Below are 12,330 nucleotides of genomic sequence, written 5' to 3'. Positions count from 1 at the left end.
AACATCACCATAAACGTCTCTCTCAAAGGCAGGTTGACGTTTATTGGGATGAGTCTTGTCCTTGAGGCAGAACTGAGCGATTTACGCTAGATGGGCAAGCTGCAAAGTCAAAATTGGATATATTGTAAAAATGCATGAAAACATAACTTAGCTTTTTGGTCTTAATTTAAGGTTATGGTTAGGCATTAGGGTTAGCAATGTGCTTAAGGTTACATTTAAATGTTGCTTTTATTACTTTGTGGCTGTGCCAGCTAGTGACCACTCGGCAGAGCTGCCTCCAGAACAAGATTCATGACATTAAACGCTAACCTGCAATATATCAATTATATATATAAATGCTTGCTATTTCCTCATAGAACATGACGGCTCATGTTGCTTATTCGCTGAGCTTGCATCAGCGGTCTACTCGCATTAAATCTTTTTCATGACGGGAAGGCTTATATGCCCAAATCATTCTGTTGTTGTGGTAGGGTATGCCCACACCATTCAAACACAGTAAACTGCTTTTTAACATAATTAATTAAACATTTTTGGAAGGAAAACTATTTCACTCATGTTGTAATTAATTATAGGTCCTACTTCATAGACATCTGGAAACACACAGTTAGGCTACTAAGAACAGGCAAAAATAAAGACGGGGATGTTTTAGGCCAGGATTGATGGTGTGTGGATTTGATCAGTCCTTTGACTGTGATATTACTGTTCTGCTCTTGAGTGACCTAGAATGAAAAAACGCAGCTCTCACCGAGACAAACCACAGAAATTATACAGAATCATCAAATGCGAGAGACGTGCTTTCAGGTTTTGAAAGGGCACAGGAAGCTGGCGGCTTTGGGCCGACCCCTGGTGACAGAGCTGATATCTTAGCGACCCCATTCATAGGGAGGAACGGTGGCCGGGGTGGGAGAGGGAGGGTGGCGAATAAGGCACATCTGCAACGGTCTCACTGCGCATATGATCTATGAGCTGGCACAGACCGTACACAGCGTCCATTCACAAATCCTTCCCTGTGCGTCGTCAACTTTTGTAGTGGAGGTTCTCAATCCATGGCAGTAACTTCTTGTGACGTCTCAGAAAATCCTAGCCAAAAGAAAAACAGGAAAAATAGGGTTAGGGAATCAGAACGGTTTGCAGTATATCAGTATATGCACACGTAGGCCAAGCCTAACCAATGTACATTTAAAAATTATCTGAAAAACGCTTGAAGTTGTATACGCAGACACATGAAATGTATCAACACAGATTTTTTTATATTGGGGGGGGGGGCGACGACGACGACTACACAAAAACGTAGCCACAGCATCTTCCAAAGTAGACAGTCTTGGACTGAATTCAGTGAATTCTTACTTCTCGATTCATGTTGGCCTATAGGCTAGTCTGCAATAAACATTTGCATAACATTTTATTAGTCATTTAGCAGGCACATTGCAAGTCTGTAGAAATGTGACAGGTTTGGGTTGTATGCATGCATGGCCTTAAGGGTTATCAATATTTCCACCTACCCTGAAGGAGCACATTAATATATAAATGCATAACATCAATTTTACATAACCATAAATGAGTTATTGGCTAATATCATTTACATAAGCAACATTTCTTTCAGATTTTAACAAAATTAGATAGGATACAGCTAAATGTGAATGTTCATAATAACCTACGGATTGTCTTTTATTTTGCGTTAATATACAATAATCAGACTCAATTGATGTTATGAGTGACAAACTTCATTGGAAGTGTTTAACGAGGCTACACTTACAATCATAGGAAAAAGTGGCCTAGATTTACCAGGTTACTGAACACATGAAAGCACAAGACTACTATACCCATAAGAGGCATAATTGACATGCCCTGGCTTTCGCTTTGCCGATTACCATCATTCTTTCTTTGCCAACTATTGCAATAGGGCCTCCAGTAGCTCAGTTGGTAGAGCATGGCGCTTGCAACGCCAGGATTGTGGGTTCGATTCCCACGGGGGGCCAGTATGAAAATGTATGCACTCACTAACTTTAAGTCGCTCTGGATAAGAGCGTCTGCAAAATGTAGGTGTTTTAAATAATAAATCCCTTGGAATTCGTTGAAAATTGACTGCTTTGGGTAAATATCTGATTTCCTTCGTCGGGCCAGTGTCCATTCAGGGAAAGGTATAGGGTTGCTGTCAGGGCGCGATGTTTTGTCTGGGGGGATTAGACTGGTGCGGACGTGCGAATACCCAAGAAATCTTTAGTAAATCAAATACCGTTTGCAAACCAGGTGTGAGCTCTTCTGTTGCGGCATTGACCACCAGCAGACTAATAAGCTATATGCAATGTGCACAACACAAACAACAACAACAACATCACATGATAACCATAATGATGTCACATTCAGGCATAATAAAAATGTCAATGTGGCATACCCCTTTACGAATCTCACTACTTTTTAAAGGGGGCGTTATTGCCAAACTGACACAATGCTAAAGCATACATCTCATGTAGGCCTACCGTAGGCTACGAGAGATGGGTTACTATCTCAATCGTAAAACGAAATTATATGCACAATGCGTAAATGCATACCAGGGCATATTGCAGAGATAGGTAAAGACTGTCCTAAGAAGGTTGTGGCCAAATACACGTTTATTATCATGTTATAGGCCTATCTAAATGTATAACTTAGCCATGCATTTAATACAGAAAAAATAGACTAGGCCTATAGGCTACACGCATCCACATTGAATTAGTAACCATTCTTTACAAGAAAAAACTATAGGCTACAATTGCAAGCAATATAGGCCTACAACGAAAAACGGATTCTGGATCACGAAACTATGTTGGGATGATAAGACATCAAATGTAGCCTAACATTTTTTGTGACTTAATTTAACCTAACCTTTAGGCAACATAACCCAAACAACGGAAAATGTGCACCTTATAAAGGTAGAAAGAAAATGTGAGGTAGCCTCTATGTCAACATTTTAAGAAAAGTATGTTAACCGGGTGCAGGGTGACACACCACAAATAGACGAAGTCTACCAATTAAGGGATATACGATGCCATACTGTCCAATAGAATCAATAAAAAACAACCAATGTAGCCCTTCAATATTGACATGTATAGGCCTATAGGCTTATGCGGTCTATAAGAGCCTGCAAAACAAAACGCATAAAACTAAATCTATTCGATCTTTAATACCACCATATAGGCCTATTGAAGCACCTCATTAATAATTGGCTGTGGTCTGGTCTGTATGACTCTTGACTTGAAATCGTGTGGTTTCCTCCACGCCAGCCCTGTTTTGCTGTGGCTGACAGCGAGAGCAGCGAGAGGCGGAGGGGGTAGCGGGCCTGTCTGGCCACCATTGTCTCCTGCTCATTTATTAGTGCTCGGGATAATCTGGGTATCCCTCACAAGTGAGAAACAATCACAGCATGAGAGTGGCCTATCTAATTACAACCTTTACTCAGAACTTTCACTCCATCAGCTGGAGCGATAAAACCGACACTGCATGGCGGTTGTGCATGGTGCAAGGACTGCCACCGCTCCCTACCATGTAGGCTATTGTAAGTCAGGCACTGCTAGAAAATGGATGACGTATGGAGATTGCTCTATGGTGGAAATGTAAGAATTTATTAACAGAAACCACCAGGCTATTTGTCAAAATGACTATCGTACAAGTAGGCCTATGCGGGGTTCACATGATTTGGCCATTTTGCATGAGCCAATAGGCCTACACAATGTGGAAGAAAATGTGTAGGCCTATTCGAAATGCATTCTCTGTTGAGCTGACACGCTTCCATTTTAAACGTGTACATAAATGCAAACAAAATAAATGCAATAGGTCGCACACAAAATAGGGCACAGTCAGCCGACTGGTTTTTGAAACAGTGAAATACTAGGCCATTTACCGCAGGACAATGCCTAAAAAGATGTGGCCTAATTATAGGGTCTTAGTACACCAAAGAGGTACTGTCATTCTAAAACGCCCTCTTGGAGAGTAATTCCACCGTCCTCCCTAAACACTCTTGTTGGGAGTCCAAAATAAATAGTCCATGAACGTTCGGACGCATGAGTTGACCAATAATAATGACCTATCGTTTTGGGGAGACTGAGTTGAAACAACTTTTTCCTCTTAATTGTGAAATGCCACAAGTTTAACATTTCTATGCTACCTAGCTACAAATAATTACAATTATTAGCGTGACAATAATTTACATCAGATAGGCTAATGCCCACTGGCCCAGGAGAGGTCGAAAACATTTCGACAATTCACAGTTATTTTTCACCTATATTTGACTAATGCTATGGGTCCAATGCTAAATACAAGATAATCATCTAATGGTCATCACTCACTCATGCGCACCTTCAGCTATGCGGTTTTACGCACTGGGTAGCCAACATGACGTTTCAGATCAAATAGCAAATTAACTCAGACGACTATTGCAAGGCACGCTCTGAATCCTGATTTAAGTGAAAACAGCCAAGGAGTTGGTCAGTAAAGTTTTTCCCAAGTTTTGTCTTTGGCGCGACTCTATATCATGTGCAACCATGAACACAACAGTTTGTTTGCGTAACATATATGTTTAAAGGGCTAGGGACCCATTTTTGCTTTGAACCTTTATATAATCATGAAAGGGCATATGAAGAGATGAGAAGGAGTTGGAGATTGCATGACTGGCTAGGAGATTGCATGAATTGGCCATTAACGATGGGGCTTTAGAAACTCGGGATGGTCAATGCCCTGTCAATGTCATGATGCAAGCGAGACGAATCTGCAATATTAAATATCATAAATAACTCCTCAAAATGAAGAGCTCCATAAAGTAAAAGAGGTACACAATGTCCCAAATAAAAAACGCACCGAGTTAAAAAACAAAAACTTAAAACCCCCAAACCCAGTGTACATCAGCCTACTAATATGGATGAGCTTCAATGCGAGCTATACAGACTCCGGTATCCCCCCACCCAATTTTGGTTGCAGAGACTATCCCTAATGTACCATAGTAGTTGGTTACAGCTTCGATACTAGGCTACTAGTTACATGCCCGAAACAAAATAGTTATAACATGCGGACTTCACACAGCAGGCAATTAACCGACTCTCCATATTTGCCCAATCTTACAATTTCATTTTTAGAATTAGTCTATTTCAATATAATACTTTTTATGGAAAGGCGTTTGACCATTTCCAGATTAAGCATGCATTACGCATGAATGGAAAACATTTACCTCCGACTACAACACAAAGTCACCAATATAATAGTAAATCAAACATAAGAGAAATTTAGGGTAGGTTTGTCGTTTTATTCCAGAACGCTTTTCCTTTAAAAAGGCGTTTGTCGATTATTCACGAGTCACTGTCACGTGGTAAACATTCTCCCAGTCTATTGGTCCAAGGCACGTGTCTAGGATAACGGCTGCAACGTCACTTGGGGGCTCGTATTGAAAATAAGAACAAAACTCCAGTGAGAGTATTTCAGGATCATTTAGAAGCCTCTATATTTACCCTTAGTTTAGTAATTGAAGCACTTGTATTGGATAGACTGAAAACGGATAGTACCAAATTGGATGGGCAAATGACAAATGGTGTCTATCCAGTGCAACAATATAGGATAGCCAAGCTTGGGAATATATGACCAAAACTATGTTTTTGTCTGTGGGCACTATCGCAAAGGGTTGCATGGTGTCCAGCACACTCAACAAGATTTGACGTTATTTTTTCTTTTTTTAAAACCTTTATTCAAACATTTGAAAAGCTCCGCGTCCCATAGAAGTGGATTGCGCTCATTTCGGTGCGGGAGAGCAATACAGGGGTTAAGGAAAGACAACTGGAAAGTGTATCAGTATGGAAGAAAATGATCATAGCAACAGAGATGCGGTGCGCCAAGGGTCGGCGGATGAGTCAAACAGAGTGATACTTCCCCTATTACAAGCGCCGGGCAACCTGCAGCAGATCCCGCATCGAGTCACCAATTTCTTTATCGATAATATCTTACGGCCGGACTTTGGGCGGAAAAAAGAAGGAAACACAAACCATGAAGAAAGTAGTCACGCTACCAGAGTGAACCATAGCCCGGCTGTTCCAAGAACGGAGCAAGTGGGGAGTACTGTGCCAACCGAGGGAACTTCCACTCCTCATCCAGGCGGCGTGGCCAAGAAGGCTGAAATAGCGACCGAAGCGCCCCTGAAACCCCGCGGAGAGAATGGAGATCAGTGCCTAAGCTCGGACTCGGATAGTTCTCAAGCCAGCTCAAATACACCATCCAAACCGCCTATGCTCTGGCCAGCTTGGGTGTACTGCACCAGATACTCGGACAGGCCCTCATCAGGTAGGCTACGATTATTTCCCCTCGTCTTTGTAACCTGAAATACCCCGACCCGTTGTAACACTGACCTCAAACGCCTTGACCGAGTTCTTCCAGGAAAGGAGGGCAAATTGTGTTCGCCTGTTTTAAATTGTGAAAAATGAAAATAGAACATTCTAACCTTGCAAAATCTTCAAAGTGTATCGGTGCAAACATAAGACTAATAATAAAAGCATAAGACCCGATAGCCTATCAATATTCAAGAACGCTAACTTATAGCCACGAGTTTGAATAAGGGCACAATTTCGAGACTAAACAAGCCGCTCAAAATAGCATCTTGCATTGCTTTAAAACTGAAATGTGCAAACGCAGGGGTATTGGAAGTCTACACATTAATGTTAAAAGCCTATAGTGTGCGGGATAAATAGTAATTTTCCGAATTTTGGAATAGCCTCCGACAATTTTGTTTTTTTCATGAGTATTTAAATTATAACCCCATAATACGAATATTATACCATCATTGCGATGGCTATTGCTTTGGGCTAGATCATAGCCAATTTAATACTAGGTTAGCCTACAACTATAGGTTACTATAAACATCGGCGCACATATCACCAAAACAATAAGTCTTTCAATTATTGAATAAAATAAAATACAATAGGTTTAAGGACCTATTTTTGTTTATGCATGAGATTTCGCAATGGAGTTGCCTGGGTCTCTAAATATTTAGCATATTTAGCACATAAAACATGAACGTTTCCATCATTATTCTATATGCTACTTGTGTAAAAACTCGAATATTTGAATGCATTTTTATTTATTTCTAAAAATCGTATTGTACAAAATGTCCTCATGCATTATGTAACGTCGGTCGCATGGAGTAGACTACTATTCGATGGTATCCCCATGGGCTGCATATCTTAAAAAGTTGTACGTTGGTTTATCATCTCCAGCAAGCTCCAAATGTATTGAATAATCTCTTTGATTGTCATCCAGGCCTACTTGCCTAAACAGACGTCACCACTTTTTTTTTAAATCAAATAGTTGGGCTGACGATCTTGTAGGCCTACCACTCAAAACAATGAAATAAAACCATCAATGATGAGGTCAAAATGAATTTACTACTCAATTACAACCCATCATGTTTACCCACCAAAGTTCAAACTTGGAGTAATTAACAACAGCCAAAGACCGAATTCAGCAACCAATAGGCTACGATATAGGCCAATGTTTTCCACTAGACATCATCAAGCCAAAAGGCTATTAGCCTAACTGTATATAAAATGAAGAGTAGAATAGAAACAATTATTTACGAAAAATATATTTTTTATATTATTCAGTAAGTTGCATTTGAGATGGGCGTTCCAGTTGTGTTGATATATTTCAGGTCTACTCAGCATATCCTCCAATGACTATAACACGCTACTGAACCGACATGCCCCATCGGTATAGGCCTACCTACCATCTCTATATCTCCCAATGCATTGTTCTACGTAAAGAAGTGCGGAACTACGGTTAACGGTTACATTATTACATTATCAATATTCATCTTTATTCCTCACTATTTTGACAACTATTGTGTGATATGGTATGCGTTGAAATGATAAAAGAACACTCAAATTCTTATTTTTGCATTAAAAAGGGGCTTTCTAGAACTTCAAAGGGTTCTTCGGCTGTCCCCATAGGAGAACCCTTTGAATAATCATTTTTGGTTCCAAGTAGAACCCTTTTGGGTTCCAGGTAGAACCCTTTCCACAGTTCTACCTGGAACCAAAAAGGGTTCTCCTAAGGGGACAACCGAAGAACCCTTTTGGAACCTTTTTTTCTAAGATTGTATGAGTTATTGGCATACAGTGTAATAATAAATAAATAAGTAGGGGCTAAATTAATTAATTAATGTATGTATTACTACATAGTTGTAGTAACTGGAACACTTATATCCAATAGGCTACACCAAGCTTTCACATTTCCTATTTTGATTGGTTTAGCTAATAATAATACTTTTTCTAAAACACAGGACCGAGATCTCGAAAACCAAAGAAGAAAACCACCGCCAGCAAAGAGGACAAGCGACCAAGGACGGCCTTTACAGCTGAACAGCTACAAAGACTAAAAACCGAGTTTCAAACGAACCGGTATCTGACCGAACAAAGGAGACAGTCCCTGGCGCAAGAACTCGGCCTTAACGAATCTCAAATCAAAATCTGGTTCCAGAACAAAAGGGCAAAAATCAAGAAGGCTACCGGCGCAAAAAACACCCTAGCCTTGCACCTGATGGCACAGGGACTGTACAATCATGCTACGACGTCAAAAGATGACAAATCAGACAGCGATTGATTTCGAGAGATACAGATCAGTATATTTACAATGCAATAATTTCACCGAATAAAGGGCCAGTGTATAGAATATACCAGCATAAATTGATAAATATATAGAGATATTTCTGAAATATCATGTCTATTAAAATATGTTGTAAAAAGGTATGTTTTCAATCTCCTGTAACGTGTGTCGTTTTTCTTCCAGGAAAAGTATACATTCTTGTTATACACTTCATTTTATATTGCTATTCATTGTCATTTTTAACATTATATATCGCTTTTATCTGGCACTTGACGTTGAGATCTGTCAGTGAAGTGAAAAACAACCTGCTTAAGTCCAAAGAATATTTTCTGCTGCATCCAGGCAACTGTGAATCTTAATACATTTGCTGACAATATATTTTATTTCCATGGTTATTATGGTTTTATTGAGGTTTAGTGTAAAAAGGACATAGCAAGGGTTTTGAGTGTCAGTGATGTGCAGACTTAATTGAAAAGTAGATGGATTTTAATACTATTTTTGGAAAATTCGTATAACCACAGAAGTGATTGGGTAGCAATGTTTTGGTTAGCAGACATAATACATACATTGCTAGTAGGTAGGATGAACATTTAGTTTAGTCTCATAACTACATCTAAGCCAAGTTCATTTCCATGAAAAAAATGGTGTGTTCTGTGTTATATCAATGTACCAAGGCCTCTATAAATAGTTTTTGAAGAGCAATATAAATAATCTTTTGTAGCAAATTGTTTTGAATGATTATAATGCTTCCTATAACGTGAGAGACAACTCTGTAGCATTGTGACAATGATGACAAAACGTTTAACGCACTCTTGGCTGAAAGTATTATAGGCCTACTTGATCAAAAGTAGGCCCAAGGTATCCGGCGTAGGCTGTCAACTATACGTCCCATGGAGCTCTTTCTCTATATACATTTTATTTAATATACATATATATAATAAAAAAAACAGGCGAAACCGTTAGTGACTGTATAACAATTGTTGAAAATCTCTTTTATTGTTGTTGAAAGGATTTCATATGTGTATTTATATATATTATATTGAGGGGAAAAAAATCTATCCAATGAACGGTGTTGCTTTAGAGTAGATTTCTGAGGTGTTTACACTGCTTGTTTATCTTGCAATAACTTCTTTTTGAAAATGGTTTATGGGGCCTTTGCATGAAAGCTGCAATCTGTTGTACTTGGGCAAATAACTGTGTTTATAAACTTCGGTCTTTGTCGACGAGAGTATGATCAAGCTAAGTTTTAGACTATCCATACCAAATTGTGGACTTTTGCCTTTTGAATTGTTTTGTTGTGTATCTGCAAAAAGTGTGTGTGAATTACAATCCACCAAACTGAACACACTTTGCCTTAAAGTTCAAGCGAGAACTTTTTTATGAAACAGAACTGTGCCGAATCAGAGAAGCAGTATTACTTCAAAATGCAGACTATTTGATTCAAGATTATTGCCTTCATGAAACCTGCTGGTGTGACATATTGAATTTACTCATCAGCGAATATCTATCTATAGATGAATATGTTTAAATGAAATTACATTATAGAATGCTATTTTTATTTTATGTTCAAAGTATTCTTTGGTATAATGTACATAATTATCATGTATGTATTAATTGTGTAATTAACTGCCTCATGAAAAACTGGAAAAGAAAAGTCAATAAACCTTGAAGATCCACTTATCTAGCATCATCATTTTTCTATAATCCATAGTCCAGGATAACTGAACGCCTATGAGACATGGGCATTTCTATGCAAACACAGAAAGATCTGAAAGAAAACGTGACCCTCCATTGCCAAATAGGAGTGGAGCCCTGTAGATGACGTCACTGTTTTTGGCAACACCGCTGACCAAAGAGTCATTCGTAGTAACCTTTCGACCAAAAAGGTCAATGACAAAATGCCAAAAAAATCTAAAATGGAGTATATTTACATGATTTGAATGTGCCTACCATCTGTTGCTACTATTACTACCCCTGAGTGTTTAGGTCCAGCCCAGAAGGGTACATGAGTGGTGGCCTATTATTAGATGTAGTACCCAAACTGACACTCAGTTCTCAAGACCTTTGACTCTACAACGTTACCTTACCAATAAGACTACTAGATAAATACAAACAAACAATGACCAAAATATTGGTTTCATGTGACACAAGGCCTACAATAAAATAGAAATATCACAACAAAGCTGAATGCGTAAATGTCAACCTCTGCTTGTTCGAAACATTAGGAACACCTGCTCTTTCCATGACATAGACTGACCAGGTGAATCCAGGTGAAAGCTATGATCCGTTATTGGTCACCTGTTAAATCCACTTAAATTCAGTGTAGATGAAGGGGAGGAGACAGATTAAAGAAATATTTTTAAGCCTTGAGACAACTGAGACATGGATTGGGTATGTGTGCCATTCAGAGGGTGAATGGGCAAGACAAAAGGTTCAAGTGCCATTGAACGGGGTATGGTAGTAGGTGCCATGCACACCGGTTTGAGTGTGTCAAGAACTGCAACGCTGCTGGGCTTTATACGCTCAACAGATTGTCGTGTGTATCAAGAATGGTCCACTACCCAAAGGACACCCAGCCAACTTGACACAACTGTGGGAAGCATTGGAGTCAACATGGGCCAGCATCCCTGTCGAATGCTTTCGACACGTTGTAGAAATTGAGGCTGTTCTGAGGGCAAAAGGAGGTGCAACTCAATATTAGGAAAGTGTTCCTAATGTTTTGTGCACTCAGTGTAAGTTCATTTTACATGTTAGTCATTTAGCAGACGCTCTTATCCAGAGCGACTTACAGTTAGTGAGTGCATACATTTTTCATACTGACCCCCTGTAGGAAATGAACCCACAACCCTGGCGTTGCAAGTGCCATGCTCTACCAACTGAGCTACAGGTTTTATGTTTTCTCATGAAAAATTGTGAAAAAAAGTGAATTTCATCCAATATCTTTACGTTCCCAGAGGTTTGTGTTGTCATCACATACAGTACCAGTCCAAAGTTTGGACACACCTACTCATTCAAGGGTTTTTCTTTATTTTTACTATTTACTACATTTTAGAATAATAGTGAAGACATCAGAACTATGAAATAACACATATGGAATCATGTAGTAACCAAAAAAGTGTTAAACAAATCAAAATATATTTTAGATTTTAGATTCTTCAAAGTAGCCACCTTTTGCATTGATGACAGCTTTGCACACTCATGGAATTCTCTCAACCAGCTTCACCTGGAATGCTTTTCCAACAGTCTTGAAGGAGTTCCCACATTTGCTGAGCACTTGTTGGCTGCTTTTCCTTCACTCTGCAGTCCAACTCATCCCAAACCATCTCAATTGGGTTGAGGTCGGGTGATTGTGGAGGCCAGGTCATCTGATGCAGCATTCCATCACTCTCCTTCTTGGTCAAATAGCCCTTACACAGCCTGGAGGTGTGTTGGGTCATTGTCCTGTTGAAAAACAAATAATAGTCCCACTAAGCCCAAACCAGATGGGATGGCGTATCGCTGCAGAATGCTGTGGTAGCCATGCTGGTTAAGTGTGCCTTGAATTCTAAATAAATCACTGACAGTGTCACCAGCAAAGCACCCCACATCATCACACCTCCTCCTCCATGCTTCACGGTTTAATGTCCATTGCTCGTGTTTCTTGGCCCAAGCAAGTCTCTTCTTCTTATTGGTGTCCTTTAGTAGTGGTTTCTTTGCAGCAATTCGACCACGAAG

General features: G+C 39.5%; 1 protein-coding gene across 1 annotated transcript; it reads left to right on the top strand.

The window, feature by feature from the left end:
- Positions 1 to 5,461: 5,461 nt before the first annotated feature.
- On the top strand, positions 5,462 to 10,296 carry LOC121549998 (homeobox protein engrailed-2a-like). Its single transcript, XM_041862046.1, has 2 exons — positions 5,462 to 6,300; positions 8,294 to 10,296. The coding sequence occupies exons 1-2, from the start codon at positions 5,817 to 5,819 to the stop codon at positions 8,611 to 8,613; spliced, it is 804 nt and encodes a 267-aa protein (XP_041717980.1). The 5' UTR covers positions 5,462 to 5,816; the 3' UTR covers positions 8,614 to 10,296.
- Positions 10,297 to 12,330: the final 2,034 nt, after the last annotated feature.

Source organism: Coregonus clupeaformis, chromosome 34 (genome assembly GCF_020615455.1).
Source record: "Coregonus clupeaformis isolate EN_2021a chromosome 34, ASM2061545v1, whole genome shotgun sequence".
In the NCBI taxonomy this organism is placed as follows: Eukaryota; Metazoa; Chordata; class Actinopteri; order Salmoniformes; family Salmonidae; genus Coregonus; species Coregonus clupeaformis.
The sequence above is the reverse complement of the archived record's forward strand: the minus strand, read 5'-3'. Positions and strand labels throughout refer to the sequence as shown.